The 19,810-nt window shown below is 45.0% G+C and overlaps 3 protein-coding genes across 3 annotated transcripts; 2 read left to right on the plus strand and 1 right to left on the minus strand.

The window, feature by feature from the left end:
- Positions 1 to 209: 209 nt before the first annotated feature.
- On the minus strand, positions 210 to 3,058 carry LOC133954677 (E3 ubiquitin/ISG15 ligase TRIM25-like). The gene is made up of 2 exons (XM_062389111.1): positions 1,839 to 3,058; positions 210 to 378 (listed from the first exon to the last, which is right to left on the minus strand). Exons 1-2 carry the CDS (start codon positions 2,859 to 2,861, stop codon positions 358 to 360), a joined length of 1,044 nt encoding a protein of 347 aa, XP_062245095.1. The 5' UTR covers positions 2,862 to 3,058; the 3' UTR covers positions 210 to 357.
- A 2,023-nt stretch (positions 3,059 to 5,081) lies between these two features.
- Positions 5,082 to 11,018, plus strand: chmp1a (charged multivesicular body protein 1A). The gene is made up of 7 exons (XM_062389199.1): positions 5,082 to 5,220; positions 6,106 to 6,125; positions 6,244 to 6,321; positions 8,009 to 8,155; positions 8,322 to 8,450; positions 8,616 to 8,809; positions 9,379 to 11,018. The coding sequence occupies exons 1-7, from the start codon at positions 5,214 to 5,216 to the stop codon at positions 9,398 to 9,400; spliced, it is 597 nt and encodes a 198-aa protein (XP_062245183.1). The 5' UTR covers positions 5,082 to 5,213; the 3' UTR covers positions 9,401 to 11,018.
- A 3,032-nt stretch (positions 11,019 to 14,050) lies between these two features.
- On the plus strand, positions 14,051 to 16,542 carry slc10a3 (solute carrier family 10 member 3). The gene has a single exon (XM_062390549.1). The coding sequence runs from the start codon at positions 14,545 to 14,547 to the stop codon at positions 15,949 to 15,951; it is 1,407 nt and encodes a 468-aa protein (XP_062246533.1). The 5' UTR covers positions 14,051 to 14,544; the 3' UTR covers positions 15,952 to 16,542.
- Positions 16,543 to 19,810: the final 3,268 nt, after the last annotated feature.

Raw genomic sequence — 19,810 nt, forward strand, 5'->3', positions numbered from 1 at the left:
AGCTCAGCTCTTCTATTGCGGATATATAGCCTCGAGGGGGGAGATGAGGGCATGATTCAAGGTTAAAGGTCATGGTGACGTCATCCTTATGTTTCATAGATCCATAGTTATAGTCATAAGTTATGTTTGTGGAGTTTCAGGAGGAGAACTGCTTCAGGTATTCAGGTTTCACTTTGTCTCCATCAGCTTTGAATGAAGACACAAGAACCGACTGGATTTATTCTTTATTTCAAATTTCAGCTTCTTCACACATTAGATTTGTATTACTATAAACATATATAAGAGATTTAAATGAATATAGACATGTATAAGAAACACATGTGATGAGAGCAGCAGAACAAACCCTCAGGGACTCGATCAGGACACTCTCCAGTGGACCTGCTGGTTCAGATCAGGAAAATCAGAAAGAACAGAAACCTACACAGCAGATCAATATGCACGTTCACTAAATATGTAAATACAATGAGGACGAGTGGATTCACACTTTACAGAGATGAGCCGTGATGAAAACAAACCAGGTTCCACATTTACAACTTTACCTTCTATACAGGTAAAATTTGATTGATTGATAGATTGATTGATTGATATTCCTATATATTTATATATATATATATATATATATATGTTTTTGCTGTTTTATAATACAAATACAGTTTATATTTTGTTGTACTATCCACTCCATCACAAAATCACTTTAATACTGGACACTGACACAATCACATCATTGCATTCCATACCTGTATCTGTATATATGCTCTCCGTATGTGATATATGTGATATATGTGATTTATGTATATATGTCAGTGATGTGTTAAGTGTCCAAGCTACTGGATGATCTGAATTTCCCTCGGGATTAATACAGTATCCATCTATCATCTATCTATCTATCTTGATGAGGATCAGGATCAACACAGGTTCTAAAACAACACACAACCTGATCACTTTGATTTAGAAAACTACAACATTAGATACTTCAAACACATTCATGTCAGTATACTTAAAGATTTATGTGTATACAAAGTGAGAAGTAAATATGTGTGATAAAGGAAGGTCAGTGTTTGATTGACAGCTGATCTCTGTGCTGAGCAGAAACGTCACCACGACGAACTTTGATCAACAAACATGGAGACAAGAGAAGTTAAAGATTTACACACAGAATCTAAATCACTGCTTTTAATGACTCAAGTCTATTTTTAACACAACTCTGCTGTGTCTCCCTCATCATAAACCCCAACTCCAGCATAGAGAGGCTGAGTGAATTTGGTCTGGACTCTGTGGAGGAGATTCATGGAGCCAGTGACGCTGTAGAAGGACAGAACACCTGCACTGGGATCCAGGTACACTCCTACTCTGGAGGACCAAGGACCTGACACTGATCTCTTGTTTCTGTTGTAGCAAATGTTAAAACAGTTTTCATCACAAAATAAAGACCAAGATCTATCATTTGATCCAAATTCACATTGACGTGAGCGTCCTGCTCTTCTGATATTCTTGTATGTGACTGCTACTTCAACTCTTCCTCCTCTGCTCATCTTCACCTCCCAGTAACAACGTCCAGTCAGACTCTCTCTACTCAGGACCTGAGGCCAATCAGTGAATCTGTCTGGGTGATAAGAATAAAACTCATCTTCACTCACACGTGTTACTTTTGTGTTTCCCTCAGATAATAACAGACATACGTGTGCTGTGTTTGGATCCAGTGTGATTTCCTGTGAATATCTTAAGAAGTCAGCTCTGGTCTCTGGCTCTGGTTGTGGAGGTAAAACATCCACTTGAGACACAATCTGTAAACTCTTTGTCTCTTTCTCACTCAGAATGTCCTGTAGTCGACCTCTGACCTGGGACACAGCTGCTGTCACGTCCTCAAAGTTCCTCAGAGGACGGATCCTGAAGCTGGATGAGTGTGTAGATCCACTGAGTGGTGACAGTGAGGGGTAGTTGTGTAGAAACTGGTTGTGGTCCTCTGTGTCTGAGAGCTGCTTCAGTTCATGGTCTTTCCTCTTCAGCTCAGTGATCTCCTGCTCCAGTCTCTCCTGAAGCTCTCTGACTCGACTCACTTCAGTTTCCTGCTGGGATCTGATCTGCTGCTTCACATCAGAGCTTCTTTTCTCCAGCAGACGGATCATCTCAGTGAAGATCTCCTCACTGTCCTCCACTGCTTTATCAGCAGAGCCATTGATGGCCTTCTCCTCCTGTTGAAGCAGCTTCACGTCTTTCTCTGTGTCCTGGACTCTCTGCTGGATTGTCTGTCTCCTCAGCCCGAGCTCTCTCTGCCTCTCAGTCCTTTCTGCTGCAGCTGACACTGTGTCGTGGTCTTTATGTTCCTCCACAGAGCAGAGATAACAGATACACTGCTGATCAGTGCGGCAGAACATCTTCATCACCTCGTCGTGACGAGAGCAGATGTTCTCCTGGAGCTTCTCCGAGGGCTCCACCAGCTTGTGCCTCTTAAAAGGAGCTAACTGAAGATGAGGCTGGAGGTGTTTTTCACAATAAGAGGCCAAACAATTCAAACAGGACTTGTGAGCTTTCAGTTTCCCCCCAGTGCAGAGATCACAGGCCACATCTCCAGGTCCAGCATAGCAGTGATCAGCAGGAGCAGCTTGGAGTCCAGTCTTCTTCAGCTCCTCCACTAAATCAGCTAACATGGTGTTTTTCCCCAGGACAGGCCTCGGTGTGAAGGTCTCTCTACACTGAGGACAGCTGTAGCTTCCTCTCTCCTTCCCTTGGTCCCAGTGGGTGTTAATACAGCTCTTACAGAAGCTGTGTCCACAGCCAGTAGTCACCGGATCCTTCAGTAGATCCAGACAGATCGAACAGGAGAATCTTTCTCTGTCCAGTTGATTTTCTTGCTGCGCCATTTCAGCTGCTGCCAGAGACTGAAGAACAGTTTCACTTCCTCTGAACAGAAACAGATCTCTGCTCCTCCCCCTCTCGTTCACTCCCTGCAGTGACTCAGCTCCCACTGCTCCCAGCCTGTTGTTCACTGGTTCTTACACATACACATCTGTGAAGGGAGGAGACACAGACATGTCCTGCCTGGGAGGAGCTGGTTGTGAGTTTTGATCTGTGTTATCACACCTCAAAGTAAATAGTTGCTTTGGGAACGGTCACATTCAGCTCACAACAGTACTGGTTGTAAGATTCACATTCTTCAAAGTTTCCAGAAAGTTAACAAATCTTTGCAACGGAATAAAAACCAACTTACAAAGTGCTTCATAAATTAAAAACAAAAAAATACATAAAAAATACATTAAAACACACGTATGAAAGAGTCCAAGTATGAAAACACTACAGCTGACAGATATGTTATCCTGACCACACTTGAACAAAGGCAATTTTGGCTGTTTAGAGTCATATGCGAACTTGCCAGTTATCGGCTGTAGGGACGTTTGAAGAGGTTTACAGGAGCAAAAACATGTTAACAGACACCTCGACTCAGAGAGGAAGTGAACCTCAATGAAGTTTGTGGAGCTGTGACTGACTGACTGTCTGTTTTCAGCTTCACCTGGAGACTCAATGGCTTCCAGATCAGAAGAGGATCGTCTGCCAAGATGTCTTCAGAGATCCTTTCATTCTGTCATCTAGTCACAGCGTCTGTGAAGACTGTGTGAAGAACTGGTGGAAAGACAAAGAAGTAAAATTGTGTCCATTTTGTAAGATAAGATCTTAGAAAGTGTAATCCACCTTGTAACCTGGTGTTAGAGAACGTATGTGAGACCTTCTTACAGGAGAGAGATCAGAGCTCTTCACATGCTCTCTGCAGTCTGCACTCAGAGAAACTCATGACTCCCAAAGATTCAGACCCATCGATGAAGCTGCACTACAACACAAGAAGCAGCTTCAGGAAACTCTGGAGCCCTTGAAGGAGAAGTTACAGAGGTTTGGACCCAAACCCTGCTCATGCAGTACTTGTCTTGTCTGAAGATCTGACCAGTTTGAGACGAGGAGAGGAACAGAAGCTTCCTGACATCCAGAGAGGTTTGATGAACAAATCTCAGTCCTGGGATCTGAGGGTTTTAACTCAGGGACCCACATCTGGGACGGCCTGGATGGAGACAGTAGAAGAGTCTGTCCAGAGGAAGGGAGAGGATCTGTCTGGATTATGGAGAATATGGTTCTATGAAGGTAAATACTCAGCAGTGTCACCCTCAGGATCATCTGTTCTCTCTGTTCAGAAGATCCAGAGGATCAGAATGGAACTGGACTGGAACAGAGGAGAACTGTCGTTCTCTGATCCTGATACTAACAAACACATTCACACCTTCACACACACTTTCACTCAGAAGATGTTTCCACACTTTAACACTAGAGATCACATGAAGCTGTTACCTGTGAAAGTCTCTGTGACGCTGGATCAGAGCCGTTAGAGATAAAAATTCAAATCATCATGTTTATTTCTTCAAGAAAATCTGCTGTATTTTCATTGAAATGCTGAGACATGATTCAGGTTTAAATACATAAAGTCTGTTAGAATATTTTAACATTTGTCTGTTTGATGTGAAGAAGCCAAAATGATTCTGTCTGTAAAAGTGTTTATTCAACAGCAGCCTAGTGAAGTCAATAAAAAGGATAAAACTATGAAACAGAAACAGATATTTTTTTAAGTTGAAATGTAAATAATAATAAAAGGGATTGTGTCTGCTGTCGTTCATGTCCTGGTTTGATCACGTTTAGATCTCTTCATACACAGTCTATGGTTTAACACCTGTGATGTGACACTGTAAACGTATCGAGTCCCTCTTAGAGTTTGTTCTGCAGCTCTCACCAAGCAATATAAATATCAAATGTGTTTATTATAATACATTCAAATAATCCATAAAATAAAACATCTACGTGGGTCTTGCCACACAACAAACCAAATATGTACAAGTAATAAGTTGACAGGGGAGATCAATTGAAATAAATTATGGATAAATATTTAAGTATATAAGTACTTTATTAAATGTTTAGAGTTTCAAACTTAAGACAATTTAACTTCAGATCGATTTTTCCTCCTCAGCAAAGCGCTTAAATGGAATTGGCAGTAGGTGGCGGTGTTGCACCTGAGCTTGAATGAAGCAGTGAACAAGTGGCGAAGAAGAAGAACGATATTTCCGGTCACATGACAGTTCCTCAGACCAGGAAGTGCAGGGTTCGATGTAGCTTTTGAAAACAAGTGGAAGAGAAGCTGAACGTTCACGTAGCTGCGATCGCCTGGAAGCATCTTCAACATGGAGGGTAAGGGTCGAGTCCTCCGCTGTCACCTCCTCTGTCACTGTGGATGTTGAGTTAGCGTTAGCCTGTTAGCTTGGTGGCTGGGAGTGGGGGGGGGGGCTAGCTTAGATGTCAGACCTGTTGTGATTGTGGACGAGGGCTCAGCTCCGGACTGAACGAGACAGAAACACAGAGAGAAACCGACGCTCTCACATTGAAGTTCATATCGCTGCTGGATTAGAAACCATGTCATCAGCTGTGAAAGTGAATATTGTGGCTAATGGCTTTCATCAGTGTCACAGAAAGAATTCAGGATAGTTTCTGTAACTTGTTTGTTTTGGTTTGTGTCTGACAGCATTTCTCCTTCTTCACGTGTTAAACCTTCAGTTACTTCTTTGTCAGGTTTTGAGATTCATTTGATACATAGACATTTAATAAGTACATTTATTCACAAATTTATTTTTAAGTTTATTTCATTCATCGATGGAACGAAACAATTTTAACCCAAACTCTTTAATCTTGAACAAAAAGGAGCAAAAAGGAGAAGAATCTTATCACATTAATTAACAAGTATGTTCATCACCATTAAGGCTTAAGTTCCTCAGGTTCACATGGTGTCTGTTCATCTTCTTCTCGTGAACTTCTCATCTCAGGAACAACTCGAGGGTATTTCTTCATTTCTGGTAAAAAGTTTGGATTTTTCTGGAGCTGCGACTGATATTAGGGAAAAAGAAATGTCAGATTCTCAGAAAACTTCACAAGTCGTTATCAACTCAACACACATCAATTGAGTCTGGACAGACGTGTGAACCGTGACCTGAGCAGTCGGCTGAGTAGTTTACTCTGTTTGTGTTCACATACTCCTAACTCTCTCTCTCTCTCTCTCTCTCTCTCTCTCTCTCTCCACAGACACACTCTTCCAGCTCAGAGTATGTATCTGTAAAAAAAAAAAAGGTTTAAAAATATCAGCTTGTTATATCGTGTGCAGGTGATTTTTTTCCTTTCCAGTGGATTGTGCGTCAGTCTTTTTCTCGTTGTTCACTACAGTTCACCACGAAGCAGCTTGAGAGACTGGCCAAGAAGGCTGAGAAGGATTCTGAGAAGGAGCAGGCCAAGGTCAAGAAGGTGAGCAAGTGTGTATAATGTTAAAGATGCAAAGTATATCTGTCTCTCTTCCATGTCCCTGTGTTGTAGTTGCACGTCATAGAGCCCCCCCCCCCTCTCTTCCTGTATCACTGCTCTGACCTGAGATCAGAGCTCAAGTTACTGTTCGATTGAGGTGAAGTGTTGACAAACACAGAGAAAAGGAGCAGTGGGAGAAAGTGATGGTGTTTCAGGTTGTTTCTTAAACCCGTCTAACCAGCAGCACGTCTCCTGTAACTGGACCTGTTACTGATCTAAGTTTCAGCGCAACTGAGCAATGTTCCACATCCAGATTGTTATCGTCTGCCCTCTGCTCATCTTCCTGTCATCTTCAGTTCTTTCTTCTTTAACTGAGTGAATTGAATAATCTGCGTCGGCCTGGAGAAGCTGATGTAGATGTTTTTTGTTGTGCCTCTTTATTCCCCTCGATGTGCTTTAAGAGTCAAACTGCGCTTTATCTAGAAAGTCTTTCACGGTTCAAGGGGGCGGAGTCTGCTGTAACAGAGTTTGGTCTTAAATTTAATTTCAAGTGATATTAAAAAGCTCCTAAAATGTCTTAAAGGTAACTTGTTTAAAGCTGGAGACACTGATAGTGCCAAGGCCTGTAATACAGATACGTCTAAATACTTCTTAATACGAAAGACAGCAAATAAAATAGATTAAATAATACTGTTAGGTTAATTGATTAATAAGTAATGTAAAACCTTTTTTTCCTTTTTCAAAAGTTTAAAAACTTCAGTGAAAATGTGATTGTTGACATTTTGCAAATGTGAGTGATTTAACGGCTCGAAATAAAAAATTGATGTTACTTCAAATATGATAATAATTTTTACTATGATTTTATTTCTAATGATGTTAAAGGATGTTAATGATTATTCATTTTTGCATTAGATAATCATGTCACTTACAGTAAAACTTATGGTTATATTAATTTTTCAGTATTGATGCTCCCATGTAATCTGATTACACTGCACTGGTCAAATGGAGCGACAGTATTTCATATTCAGTCAGCAGGGGGCGCTACAGCTTCAGTAGCAGAGCCCTGTAGTTGTGTGTTGTTGACTTGTCAGTTGCTGATTGTTCACATGAGTGACAACAATCACATGTGAAGTACTTTGCTGATCTCATTTATAAAAACACATGTACCATTTTAAATAATGTAATAATTACTAATTAAAACCAAACTGATCGGAACATGATCACTTGAAGAAGCATCAGTGAGACGTGAAGAAGAAGAAGAAGTTCATGAAATGACAGAAACCATCTTTGACAAACATTTATTTAACATCTACTTTTTAGTTTGGTCCATGTCCCATCTGCTAACATGGAGGAGGCAGGGTCTATGACCTATACCACAGCCAGCCACCAGAGGGCGATACATGTCCGTCTTTATTTACAGTCTATGGTAACACTAAAGATTAAGAGATGGTCTTAATCTAAATATATATGAGAAGGTGCAGCAGGGAGATTCATCTACATGAAGTACACACAAGGTGAACTGCAGACTCACATCGTCCAGTGCCGTTTTTATTCTTATTGTTTATTTTTGCAGCGACAGCTCACAACTAAAAGTATTAGCACCAGAGTTAGCTAGTAGCTAATTTGCAGTGGTTGTACAATGTCCATCAGAGCGAGGTATGACTAAACCAGTCCTTGTCTCACTCATCAGGCGTTGCAGCAGAAGAACGTGGAATGTGCCAGAGTTTATGCAGAGAACGCCATCCGGAAAAAGAATGAAGGTCTCAACTGGCTGCGCATGGCGTCCCGAGTCGATGCTGTGTCCTCTAAGGTCCAGACGGCTGTCACCATGAAGGGAGTAAGTGACTGTGTTCAGCTGGCTCCATGACACACGCTGCCTTAGATCACATATATCTGATGTCCATTCAAAATGTAGGATGACCTAGAAACCTCTGTCATAATGCCACTTCACATTATTCCCAGAATGAGGCGAGTACATTATAAAGGCTTCTCATTTCTTCCAGGTGACCAAAAGCATGGGCCAGGTGACCAAGGCTCTGGACAAAGCTCTGAGCTCCATGGACCTGCAGAAGGTCTCTGCCATTATGGACAAGTTTGAAACTCAAGTACAGAACCTGGACGTCCACACCTCGGTGAGTTGCTGCTCACAAAGCACAGTTCAGTGTATCTTCAGTGAAGGTCTGACAGCAGCTTGTGTTTGGATATTTCTTTCACGGAGTTGAGAAAGACTTGAAAATATCATGTCTCAGGTGAAATCTTTAAAACTCAAACCCAGTTCTCTCCTTTTCTCACACCAGGTGATGGAGGACTCCATGAGCTCGGCCATGACGCTGACCACGCCTCAGGAGCAGGTGGACGACCTGATCCACCAGATAGCAGAGGAGAGCGGCCTGGAGGTGATGGACCAGCTCAACCAGCTGCCGGCAGGAGCCACCTCTGTGGGCGCTCCGAGCACAGCGAGCCAAGAGAAGGAGGACCAGCTGTCTCGAAGGTAGAGAACCAGAAAGTGTCATAACAAAGAAGATTGTCTCCTGCTGCAGAATCACAAGTCACACACAAACTGCACATTCACTGTTGGTTCAGAGCACGAGGAAGGAAATTAGATTTCACACGGATATCCACACACACACACACACACACACACACACACACACACACACACACACACAAGGCTCGCCTGTTGTTGCAAAGTCATGAGTGATGAAGAAACAAACAAAGACAATGTTCAACTTGAAAAGAGAAGGAAGACTAGTCAGGGAACAAAAAACACCTTGAAATACTTTGAAATACATATCTATTTATCCTCGAAGCTGAAGTAAAGACCTGCTGCTGCAGATCCACCAGATAATTCACAGTTTGAATCAGTTTCTGTCACTTCACTTGTCTCAGCCTCAGCTGCAGCAGAGCGTTGACTCTGCGCCTCCTTGCACCCTGAACGTGTCACATGACGAGTGTGAAGCTCTGTGATGAATCTGAATGAAACGTCTTTTCAGTGAACTGCACATTAAGCACCAGCGTCTCCAAACAGTTCAACTCTTTCCTCTTTTTCACTCCTTCCAGACTCGCTGCTCTACGGAACTGAAGGCTGCTCTGGGAGCGGTGATGGCGCTGATGGCTGCGAGGAAGCAGATGACAGGAGCTGTGTGTGTGTGTGTGTGTGTGTGTGTGTGTGTGTGTGTGTGTCTTTGTGTGTTTGCGTGCGCGTGCGTTTCAATCGAACTGTTCCTATCGGGAGGACTTAATGAGGCTATTGATTCCCACTCTCCTGCTTTATAAATACACACACACACACACACACACACACACACACACACACACACACACACACACACACACACACAACCTGAGAGGCATGAATCTCTCTCTCTCTGGTTCACCTTCCCATTATCGATCCATTTCTATTTTCTCCATTTAATTCCCCACTGGGTCTCAATCCCCCCCCCCCCCCCCCCCTTCACACTGGATGTCTGCCTTGTACAAAAAGAAAAACATTTTACAGACTGTGTAATGTAGAGGGATGGAAACACAGAGTTTTAATGGGCACTTACAGTCATTATAACAGAGTAGACAGTCGACTTCCTGTTTACACCACATGACCCGTGTGTGTGTGCTCGGCTCCATCCAAACTACATCCTGTTTGTGGACAGAGATTATTTCTGATTCTGAGAAATCATCTGGATGAGATCGATTTATTTTACAATTGAAAAGGATTTCATGTGGACGGGTGTGTTCACGTTTTAAAAAAACATTTTGATCCATTTGTCAGAAATGGTTTAATAGTGGATTCTCCTCAGAGGAACAAGACTCTTAAATGAATTGGGGGGGGGTTGTCAGTTTTTGCACTTACTATTCTTTGTTGTTCTTGTTCTTGTTGTTGGTCACACTACAGAACATCGCCCCCCCCCCCCCCCCCCCCCCCCCGTCAGCCTCCGATCAGCAGCCTCCACCTGACCCCACTATAAAACACAGTCACTCATCCCACTTGTTGTTTCTCTGTGTCGAGCTTTGATTCAGACTTTTTGCTTTCAACGCCTTATTTGGGAAGCAGGTGCTTTCGGGGGGGCTTCCCTCACCAGTGCCTCACACAGGAGTTCACAGGCCGTCTGTAACTCAGTGGATTGAAGCTGCCTGGTCTCTCTCATAGATACTTGGTATTTGATTTAAGTTGTTGATACTCTTGCCCCCTCCCTAACCCCCCCCCCCCCCTCTCAACGGACACATCGGAACCTCATTCAGATATTTTTAGAAGCGTCTCCGGCTGATCAGCTGATCACTTGTCTCAGTTTCATCCTGGACGGTTTCAGGAGGACAACACTTCCACTCAGAGCTCTGATGCACCAGCTGGATTATTTAGATTTTTGATATCTAGTTTTTTTCATAATTTCCCTTGTAAACCATACATCTGATGGGAAAGTTTCATTGGTGGTGTTTTGGGTAAATGCAGGAGACGTGGACAGAGAAGAATGAAATGTAGAATGTCATCAGAACATTTATCTGAGGACTGGTTCCATTTGTCTTTTGTTGTTTTCAGGATGAAGCTCTGTACTGAGCAGCTTCCCTTCCTCTGGGTCGGTTTCTGTTTTCTCCATTTTAACACTAGGAAGCTTCATTTGTACTCAGAGGTCAACAGACGTATCAGCATGTTGGTTTTGTATATATATATCTATGTGTATCTTAAATAAATAAAATCTGCCCTCTGATGCCGTCTTTCCTTTAACTCTCAATACTCAGATAAATACTCAAAATGGCAAATAAATCACATAGAACTGAGAAAGTTTTCATTACTCAGCATCACAGCTGTCATAATGATGGATTTTAATAAAATGATCATTGTATAAAGTTGTGAAACAATTTGAACAATAATAATGATGCTTCCATAGTAAATTTTATTTAAAATTTGTTTCATCTATTAAATTATGCCTAGATGAATGATGAATAATGAAATACAGATCTGTGTCAAAACTGTGGAGACTTGATAGTCACAAATGGAACAATTTTATAATTATGATTCATAAAATGATGTAAAAAAACACTGGAGTGATTTAAACTATTATCCTCCATCTATTAACACAATATACATTTTATTTTATTGACCCCTCATGAGGTCATCACCCAGGATGATGTCATGTGAGGAGTCTGTGGTGCACACCGATGTTTCACTGGCTTTTCAATACCAAGCTTCCAGACTGGTCAACATGGCTGCTCATGATCTCATCTGCAACACAACACAAGGCTCATGATCACTGCTCTGAGAGGGTTCATGATTATTCACACACACACACACACACACACACACACACACACACACACGGTATACTTCTATCATAGTGAGGACACACTCCCGAAGCCTTCACTCTAACAGGAGCCTGATTCCAGACCTAAAACCAAGTCTTAGAACGAGAGGATCAAACACAGTCTGTTGATAATAATGGTAGATTGTATTTGATGATTTATTACATTTCTAACATAAATCAACATTTTCTTAAGGAGTGTTGTGGCAATTCTGTAATCCCATCCTGACACAGAGGAACAGGAAACAAACCTCTCACAGTAGTGTCACACTGTAATGCTCGGAGCATGGCACACAACACAAAGGTTGGTTTGATTTACACACCCCGATGGGAAGCTGGTCTTTCTCTTTATACGTTTGGCTCCTTCCTCAATCACAGGGGAAATGAACATGATCACATTGTGCCTGATCAAGTGTTACATTTCCCTTCCAGGAGTTTATGTCTCAATCTCTAGTTTCAAGTCTTCTTCAAACAGCTGATGTTCATTTGGTAAAGTATGATCATTAAGCACCGGATGCGGGGGGGGGGGGGGGGGGGGGGGGGGGGAGGAAACCACAGCAGCTCACAAACCAAAAGGCTGACGTCACGGTGGGCGGACACAGGAGAACCCACAATGTTCTCCCTCTGTTAGGTCCATACTTAATGGTCCTCACATGGATACAAGTACACACAAACATACTTTCACACACAGCCATGATCCCTGCTGCTGCAAACATTCCTGTGGATTCTCCATGAAGGTGTCAGGGCGGGCGGAGGTGGAGTCCCTCTTCACTCTCTCGTGCTGTCTGTGACAGATACGTCATGAGGTATATTTTCATACTGAGGATAAATAATTACAAAGCTCAGGGCAACGTGAGCCAGGCAGGAAATGTTCATAACCCGGAAACGTCACAGAAGAAGCCGAGGACTCCTCCCTCCTTCTCTCTTAAGCTCTGACTGAGCCCCGGTGACAGAAGCATGACGCACAACTCATGAAAACACAATAGCTGATGAATAAGCTTTGTCCCAGGTCTGACTTCAACACAACGAGCACCGACAGTTCATATCCAAGACACGACCGGCCTGGGTGGTGCTCTCACAGGAGGGATCTGACCCAGTGACCTCACTGACCCTCCACAGGAAACCTGGAGGTCCAGATGAAAACGGCTTTTAAATATTTCAGTGACTCACAGCAGCAGCTATAAAAAGATGGAGGCTGACGGGGGGGGGGTTCCCCTGTCACAGTCCCCAGCCGGGCTGCCGGGCTGCAGTGTCAGGTTTCCCTGCTCTGTCTGCTGCTTGTGTTTGACAAATAAGCAATAGGCGTTTTGGCTGCAGAGCGGGAACTGGACACGGCTCAGTGGAGTCGACTGTGTTGATTTTTAATCCACAAGCGTAATGGATCAGTCACGAGTCAGCGGGGCGATCGATGGTGAGGAAGCAGCTGAGTGGGAAACAGAGAGCAGCAGATAAATGGGTCCATAGAAGAAACAGAGGAGGAGGAGGGTGGGGTGAACCTGAGAGAAGAGAAGGAACAGAAAAGAATAATATACCAAACTTATCAGAAATATAAACAGTTGTGTAGTTTTATTTGGTCATTTATGTTGGTGAATCAAATGTTGACTTGGACAATCAAATCCTATCTTATCTAGTGCTATCATTATGTATCGTATCATATGGCACCAGATGTTTTATATATATAAATAATTAAGTACATGTGTCCCCCCCCCCCCCCCCCCATAATAACGGTGTTTCCCCTCCCATGTGACCGCCCCTGCTGATTGGTTGCGAACAGTCGACCGCCCCATCTGGATTAATGTCGAGGATCCGTCAAGTCAGTTACATTTAACCAGAGAGAGGGAGAGGAAGTAGTAAGATTCTCCTTTAGAAATAAATGCATACAGGCCTTCTGGTAATCTGGCGATACGTGATGCATGACCCACGATAACAATAATATCATGATACGCCGATTCTGCAATGTTCTATATATTGTAAGACAATCGTGAACCATGAAATCTGATTAACTGAAGAGTAGAAAAAGACCAAAGTCTTATCTTAGTTCCTCTTTAGTCTTTAACAAACACACTGTCACTTGTCAATGTCCAAATAGGACATAGTTCTAATGATAAACAACCACAAACTGTCCAAACTATGCAGAACTAAATATATAAATATCACCAGCATATTGGTAATCACATCTCCTGGGTCAGGACAGACATATTTTGCCATATCCCCATTGTATCGCAGCTCTGATCACGATCCAGGATGTGGATCCAGGATCTGCATCGATCAAGCAGAAGGACTCTGGGGAAAAAGTGAAGTCATTAATATAATATAATTGTTCTTTCTGCTCATTTTCATTCAAGATGTGAGATTGAAACTGTTTGGTTTGGTTTTATGAGCGAAACAAACTGGCGCATTTTATTTTGGTGATGAAAACCGGATGTCAGTCTCTCAATCTCCGGGCCGCAGAGGAACCGCAGCGGATGGACGATGCTCGCGGCTCCAGAGCTCCAGACTCTCGGCCACGCAGAGACACCGACACGCAGGACGAGCCGCGGCTTCAGGTGCGTTCACACGGGGGTCGTGACATCGAGTCGCCGGAGCGAGGAGAGGCCGTGAGAGGCCGTGAGAGGCCAAGAGAGACGCGTCGAGCGGCCGAGAGAGTGAGCTGTGCGCCGGGCGCGGCTGCAGCTGGGAGCCCGGCTCGGCCCGGACAGGGCGGGGCGCGGGGATGTTTAGGTTCCGGTATAAAGGCAGCGACATAATGGGAACCAGACGAGCTGTGGAGCCGGCTGCTGCCGACGTTTCGTACCGGAGACTACAATGAGAAGTTCGCCGTCGTGCTGTGAGCGGGCGGCGGTGTGAGCGTCAGGGGGAGGCCGCTGAAGGAGCAGGAGCAGGCGGAGGGAGAAGCGTGTGTCTGCGGCGTCGCGGCACCGCCACCCCCGCTAACATGAGGACGCTATTCACGCTCTGGTGTCTCCTCATCACCGGAGGAGCGGACCGGGCGCGGGCCACCGGGAACCTGACCGTGGACAGCGGCAACCGCACCGACCTGAGCCCCGGCGGAGGCTACCTCAGCATCGGGGACGGGTCCTCGCAGGAGTTCGAGTTTCCTGAAAACACCAACGGCGTGATCGTGATCTCCAGCCTGTACCGGAGCCCCGCGGCCGGCAGGCAGGGCCGCAGGAGCCGGAAGCAGACGCTGACGGTCCGCTCCATGGACCCGGAGGTCCTCAGCATCCTCAACGTCACCGACAGCGGCCACGCGGGTCCCGCTACGAGCTACATCATCAGCATCCGGTCCGGGGTCCCTGGCACGGCCCAGCTGCAGATCCAGCTGCTGGACCTGGACCAGGACTCGGTGCCGGTTCTGGTCGAGGAGAGGACGGATTACTCCATCCGAGTGGCGCCCGCTGCCGATGACCCGGCCAGCCGACTCATCCAGTCCGGGGGCCTGTCCCATTTCTCTGAGAACCCGGTGCTGTTCGCCCTGCTGCCCCTCATCTTCGTCAACAAGTGTGCCTTCGGCTGCAAGGTGGAGGTGGAGGTGCTGCGGAGCCTGCTGCGGAGCCCCGTGCCCCTGCTGCTCGGGGTGCTGGGGCAGTTCCTGGTGATGCCCCTGTACGCCTACTGTGTGTCCCGGCTGGCCTCGCTGCCCCAGGCCCTGTCCCTGGGCCTGGTCATCACCTGCTCGGCGCCCGGCGGAGGGGGGGGGTACCTGTACAGCCTGCTGCTGGGTGGAGACGTCACCCTGGCCATCTCCATGACCCTGGTGTCCACGGTGGTGGCCGCCGCAGCCATGCCGCTGTCCTCAGCCCTGTATGGGCGGCTGCTGGGGGTGCACGCCGCCCTGCACGTGCCCTTCGTGAAGATCCTGGGCACCCTCCTCTTCATCGCCATCCCCATCTCGCTGGGCATGCTGGTCAAGCTGCGCCTGCCCGCCCTCACCCGCGTCCTGCTGGCGCTCATACGCCCCTTCAGCTTCGTGCTCATCATAGGGGGCATCTTCATGGCCTACCAAATGGGGGCGTCCATCTTGGCCAACGTCCGGCCCCAGATTGTGGCAGTAGGGGTGACGGTGCCGATGCTGGGCCTGGTGGTCGGTGCGGTCATGGCGAAGGTGGCGGGCCTGGCCCCCCCTCAGAGGAAGACGGTCAGTATAGAGGTGGGCGTCCAGAACAGCCTGCTGGCCCTCGCCGTCATGCAGCTGTCCTTCCGCCGGGTGGAGGCGGACTTCGCGTCCCAGGCGCCCTTCATCGTGGCCCTCAGCAGCACCTCGGAGATGCTGCTCATGGTCCTGGCGTACTTCGCCCGGCGGAAGCTGTGTGGCTCTGCCGTCCCCGAGAGTGACGCTTGATTGTAGCTGCAGTTTGGTTCTGAACTCTTTCGACGAATGAACCCTTTCCGACCTGTGGACATTTGGCGTCCCTCAGCTTTGGCGCGAAGACGCCCAACGACCCCCGACCCAGTCGTCACTGTGGTTCACGCAGCAGTGAAAAGACCGTTTGTGATTCTTTTATCCTCGTTTTCATACTTTTCGTGAAAACCAAAGGCCTTTTACCCCCTGAGACCTTTTTGTGTTTATTTTACACAAAGTACTTTTTAAATCAGATTATACTGTGAGGTACTCAATGTAAATATTCCTACCAAGAGAAATACCTATAAAAGAAAAGATATTTTTCTACCAGATTACTTTTTGTAATCATAAAAGGCAAAAACAAACGGATTTGTATCATGTTTACAGAGGTCCATGTGTCTTAGCCCGGGCGGGATCGGGGGGGGGGGGGGGTGGAATCATGTATGAATCAAACAGGAACATGATGATGATGATTTGAAAGTTTATTTGTTTTATTAATGATTGTGTTTCCTGGATTTCAAAATCCAAGTACTTGAATATGCGAGAAAGGAGCTGAAGATAAAATGGAATAAAAAACCTTGATGAATCTGAGTTGAGTTTTCCAGTTTCTGTTTGATTGAGACAAACTGGGACCAGTCTGCGTCGGACTGGATCAACGACCTGCGGCTGTTTGCACTTTCCCATCGTCTGGTTCCTCTTCTGCTCAGAGAGAACAGACCTGACGGTTAGTCTTTGTTTTACATGTTCAAAGATCAGTTTCTATGAAGGGCGTTTCGTCAGATCAGATTTCTCCGGGTTATCGCTGCTGGGACCTGAACCTGTGTTTGTTCAGTCGCCATGTTTGATTTCACGGTTTCCTGAGAGAACTCGCAGATCATCGTTTCTTTCTTTACCTTCGTGAGAAACCAAACTCCACAGAAACACAACCCCTCACACATCCAGGGCTTCTGTTCACTTTCTTCCAGGTTCTGGTGCTTTCTGTCATCTTGGGGAAATTCTTAAGAAACTAATACTTTACAACAGACTCCTTATGAAACCAGTTTTAAATTCACTGTTTGGCTCTTCACCAGGTCTCACACACACTCGTACACGTCAGTACCAGTCCTCTCTTCTGATTGTTTTCATCAAGACCCAGGAATTATTCTGTCAGAAATGAAAAGGTTTAAAAACAGATGGAAGTTTATATAAAAAATGCTAACCTAAAAACATAAGTATTTATAATTATTACAATAAATAGGTTTTTTATAATTGTTTTTTAATGTTCTGGTTTTAAGGTGGAAGCTGTTTTTCTCGAAGCTTCACAGGATCAACTCTTCTTCACTGGATTAAAACCTTTGTTTCAAAGTGTTCAGTTCAGTTTGAATTGTTGAGTGTTGGTGACGTTGTCTCTTTTGAAATGTTTTTATCAGTTTGCACAAACTTCCTTCAGCTGGTTTGAGTTTGGTTTACAGAGGAACTGCTGCCGACGCTAAAGGAGAAGTCCGCCTGGAACCTGACCTCAGGTCAGTCACTTGTCCTGAGGACGAGGTTCAGGTTTTATCAGTTTCCTCCTGTTGAAGGAAGTAAACAGGTCAACAAGCTGAGCTGACGACATCAGACTCACAATCTGGTTCACAGTCCACAACTGGAACAACAACAATAGTGCATCAATCGTCCACCAACGCACAACAGCCTCTTTAGTTCTTTTGTAGAACAGGTAATGACACACTGTCAACAGGCTTTTATGAGTTCTGCATTCTAAAAGTACGTCATGTGTCCGCAGCCTAACTACACGTTGGAGAATCATTACAGATCACGTTTAAACTTATGTTTGAATTGTTGGTTTGTCAGAAAGCCGGATTGAGCAGAAACCACTGAACCTTCTTGTGTCTCAGTGGAGGGAAGGGGTTTCTTTAACATTGTGAGATAAGCTTTTTCCAGTCCAGTCCCTTTATGAAACCACCTTTAAATTCACAGGATCCAGATTTGATTTGGATCTGCACCAGACGGCACACACCCACAATAATCACTCCCCTAAATACGCCTGATTTTAAGATCCATGAATTATTCTCACGGTAATTATGTCAAAGAAAGGAAAGGAGCTGATCCAGCCTCCGATCTGGATCCGCACCAACTTGAACAGTGTCTTTCTTCCCCCCCCCCCCCCCCCCCTCCACATCATTTCATGGAACTCAGTTGTTTGTTTTGTTGCGTAATCCTGCTAACAAACAACCTCGGAGATAATCCACACAACAACTCCACAGCTCCTCAGTGAGAGATCTGTTTGCTCTCAGTCTCTGCTGCGTTCCCACTGGTGTGGTGTCTGCACACGGGGGGGGGGGGGGGGGGGATTCCACGTCTTTGTACTTCACACCGGCGCAGACGAGGTTCCATGAGTCATGACCTCCTACGTTAAACTTCTCCACTGTAAACACTTGAGGAACGATCCAGTCCTCATTCAGGTCACAGCTTGTTGCAGCCTGCAGCTTCGTCATCAGGCCTCTGTCTTCTGAGGAGAGCTTCTGTGGGATGTCAACATTTAACATTAAAGTGATAATACTTCTGAATTTCTCCTCTAAAGTCAGAAGTTTCCACCTTTTCTATGGTTTCAGTCGATTCTTGTTTTTAATGTTGAGACTATTTTCCTTCATCCTGGTCCCTCTTATCTTTAACTTTCATTATCTCTCATCCCAGTTAGTGTAACTCTAATTTAAAGTTTCAGTGAATGGACTGAATTCAGCAGTTTATAATACACCTCTTTGATTTTTCTTGGCATCAGACCTTTGTCCTTTTGATAGGGGACAAACCGCTTGTCCTACTGAGCCACAGGATAGATCACATTTCTCCTCAAGTTGCTCAATAGAATACACAGATCTATTAATACACAGGGAACACGTCGGTGATTCTGCAACAGACGATGGAAACTTCCATTTTTAGGTTTTCCTGCTGGCACCACGTGTGTCTTCAGACTTTTCCTCCTACACACACATCTACACACAAACAAACACACACACAGGAAATCCTGCTCATATCCAGGACTGTAGTCACGATGGAACTCACCTCCTCCGGCTTCCAGTGACAGTGGCTCCCTCATGATTCAGACAGGGGCTGCCACTGCAGTGCAAAGTATGTGTGTGTGTGTGTGTGTGTCTGTGTGCGTGTGTGTTTCCTCAGGTGACACTGTGTTGTTGTTCACCGAGCTGACAGCTGATGATGCTCCTGCACTCCAAACCCTGTTTATAGTTCTATCCTTCACATTAGTGGCACAATAGGAAGACGTTAAAGATTCATGAGGACACGTTGCATCAAGTTTTCATGAGCGGCTTCCTGAGAGGAGACATCTTCACTGGAGAGCTCCAGGGCCAAGATGGAGGCTGCTGCTGCTGCACAGTCACACACACACACACACACACACACACACACACACACACACACACACCACGCAGCACCTGGAACGAGTCAAAACACTTATCTGATTAAACTATGACTCAACATCTTTTATGTGAAGTGTTGAGAAACTCTGGAATAGAAACACAATGTCTCCTTTTCTCACTCACACACACAACACCGTTGTGTTACTTGTGTACAATCATCTGCAGCAAATAAACATGAGAACATTACAACATACAGAAGCCGTGGTTTTAAATGTCTTCATGAGACAATAAAACACAGCACATTATACAAGACAACACTAGACAAAACAACACAATATCTATTTATACAACACATCACAGTATAACATTACACAAGCAACCCAAAACAAGACAATACAAAACAGTACAACATGATATAACATTACACATGACAACACAACATAAGACAAAACAACACAAGTTCTAAAAAATAAATTATCAAAGAAACACAACACAAGACAATACAA

This window comes from Platichthys flesus, chromosome 6 (genome assembly GCF_949316205.1).
Source record: "Platichthys flesus chromosome 6, fPlaFle2.1, whole genome shotgun sequence".
NCBI classification, from domain to species: Eukaryota; Metazoa; Chordata; class Actinopteri; order Pleuronectiformes; family Pleuronectidae; genus Platichthys; species Platichthys flesus.

Excerpts from the sequence above, each read along its gene's own strand:
- LOC133954677 (XM_062389111.1), bottom strand. The coding sequence starts at position 2,861 with ATGGCGCAGCAAGAAAATCAACTGGACAGAGAAAGATTCTCCTGTTCG. Across the intron at positions 379-1,838 it reads TGACAGCAGCTGTGTCCCAG|GTCCACTGGAGAGTGTCCTG; the intron begins GTCAGAGGTCGA and ends CTGAACCAGCAG.
- slc10a3 (XM_062390549.1), top strand. The coding sequence starts at position 14,545 with ATGAGGACGCTATTCACGCTCTGGTGTCTCCTCATCACCGGAGGAGCG.
- chmp1a (XM_062389199.1), top strand. Across the intron at positions 8,156-8,321 it reads CGGCTGTCACCATGAAGGGA|GTGACCAAAAGCATGGGCCA; the intron begins GTAAGTGACTGT and ends CATTTCTTCCAG. Across the intron at positions 8,810-9,378 it reads GAGGACCAGCTGTCTCGAAG|ACTCGCTGCTCTACGGAACT; the intron begins GTAGAGAACCAG and ends CACTCCTTCCAG.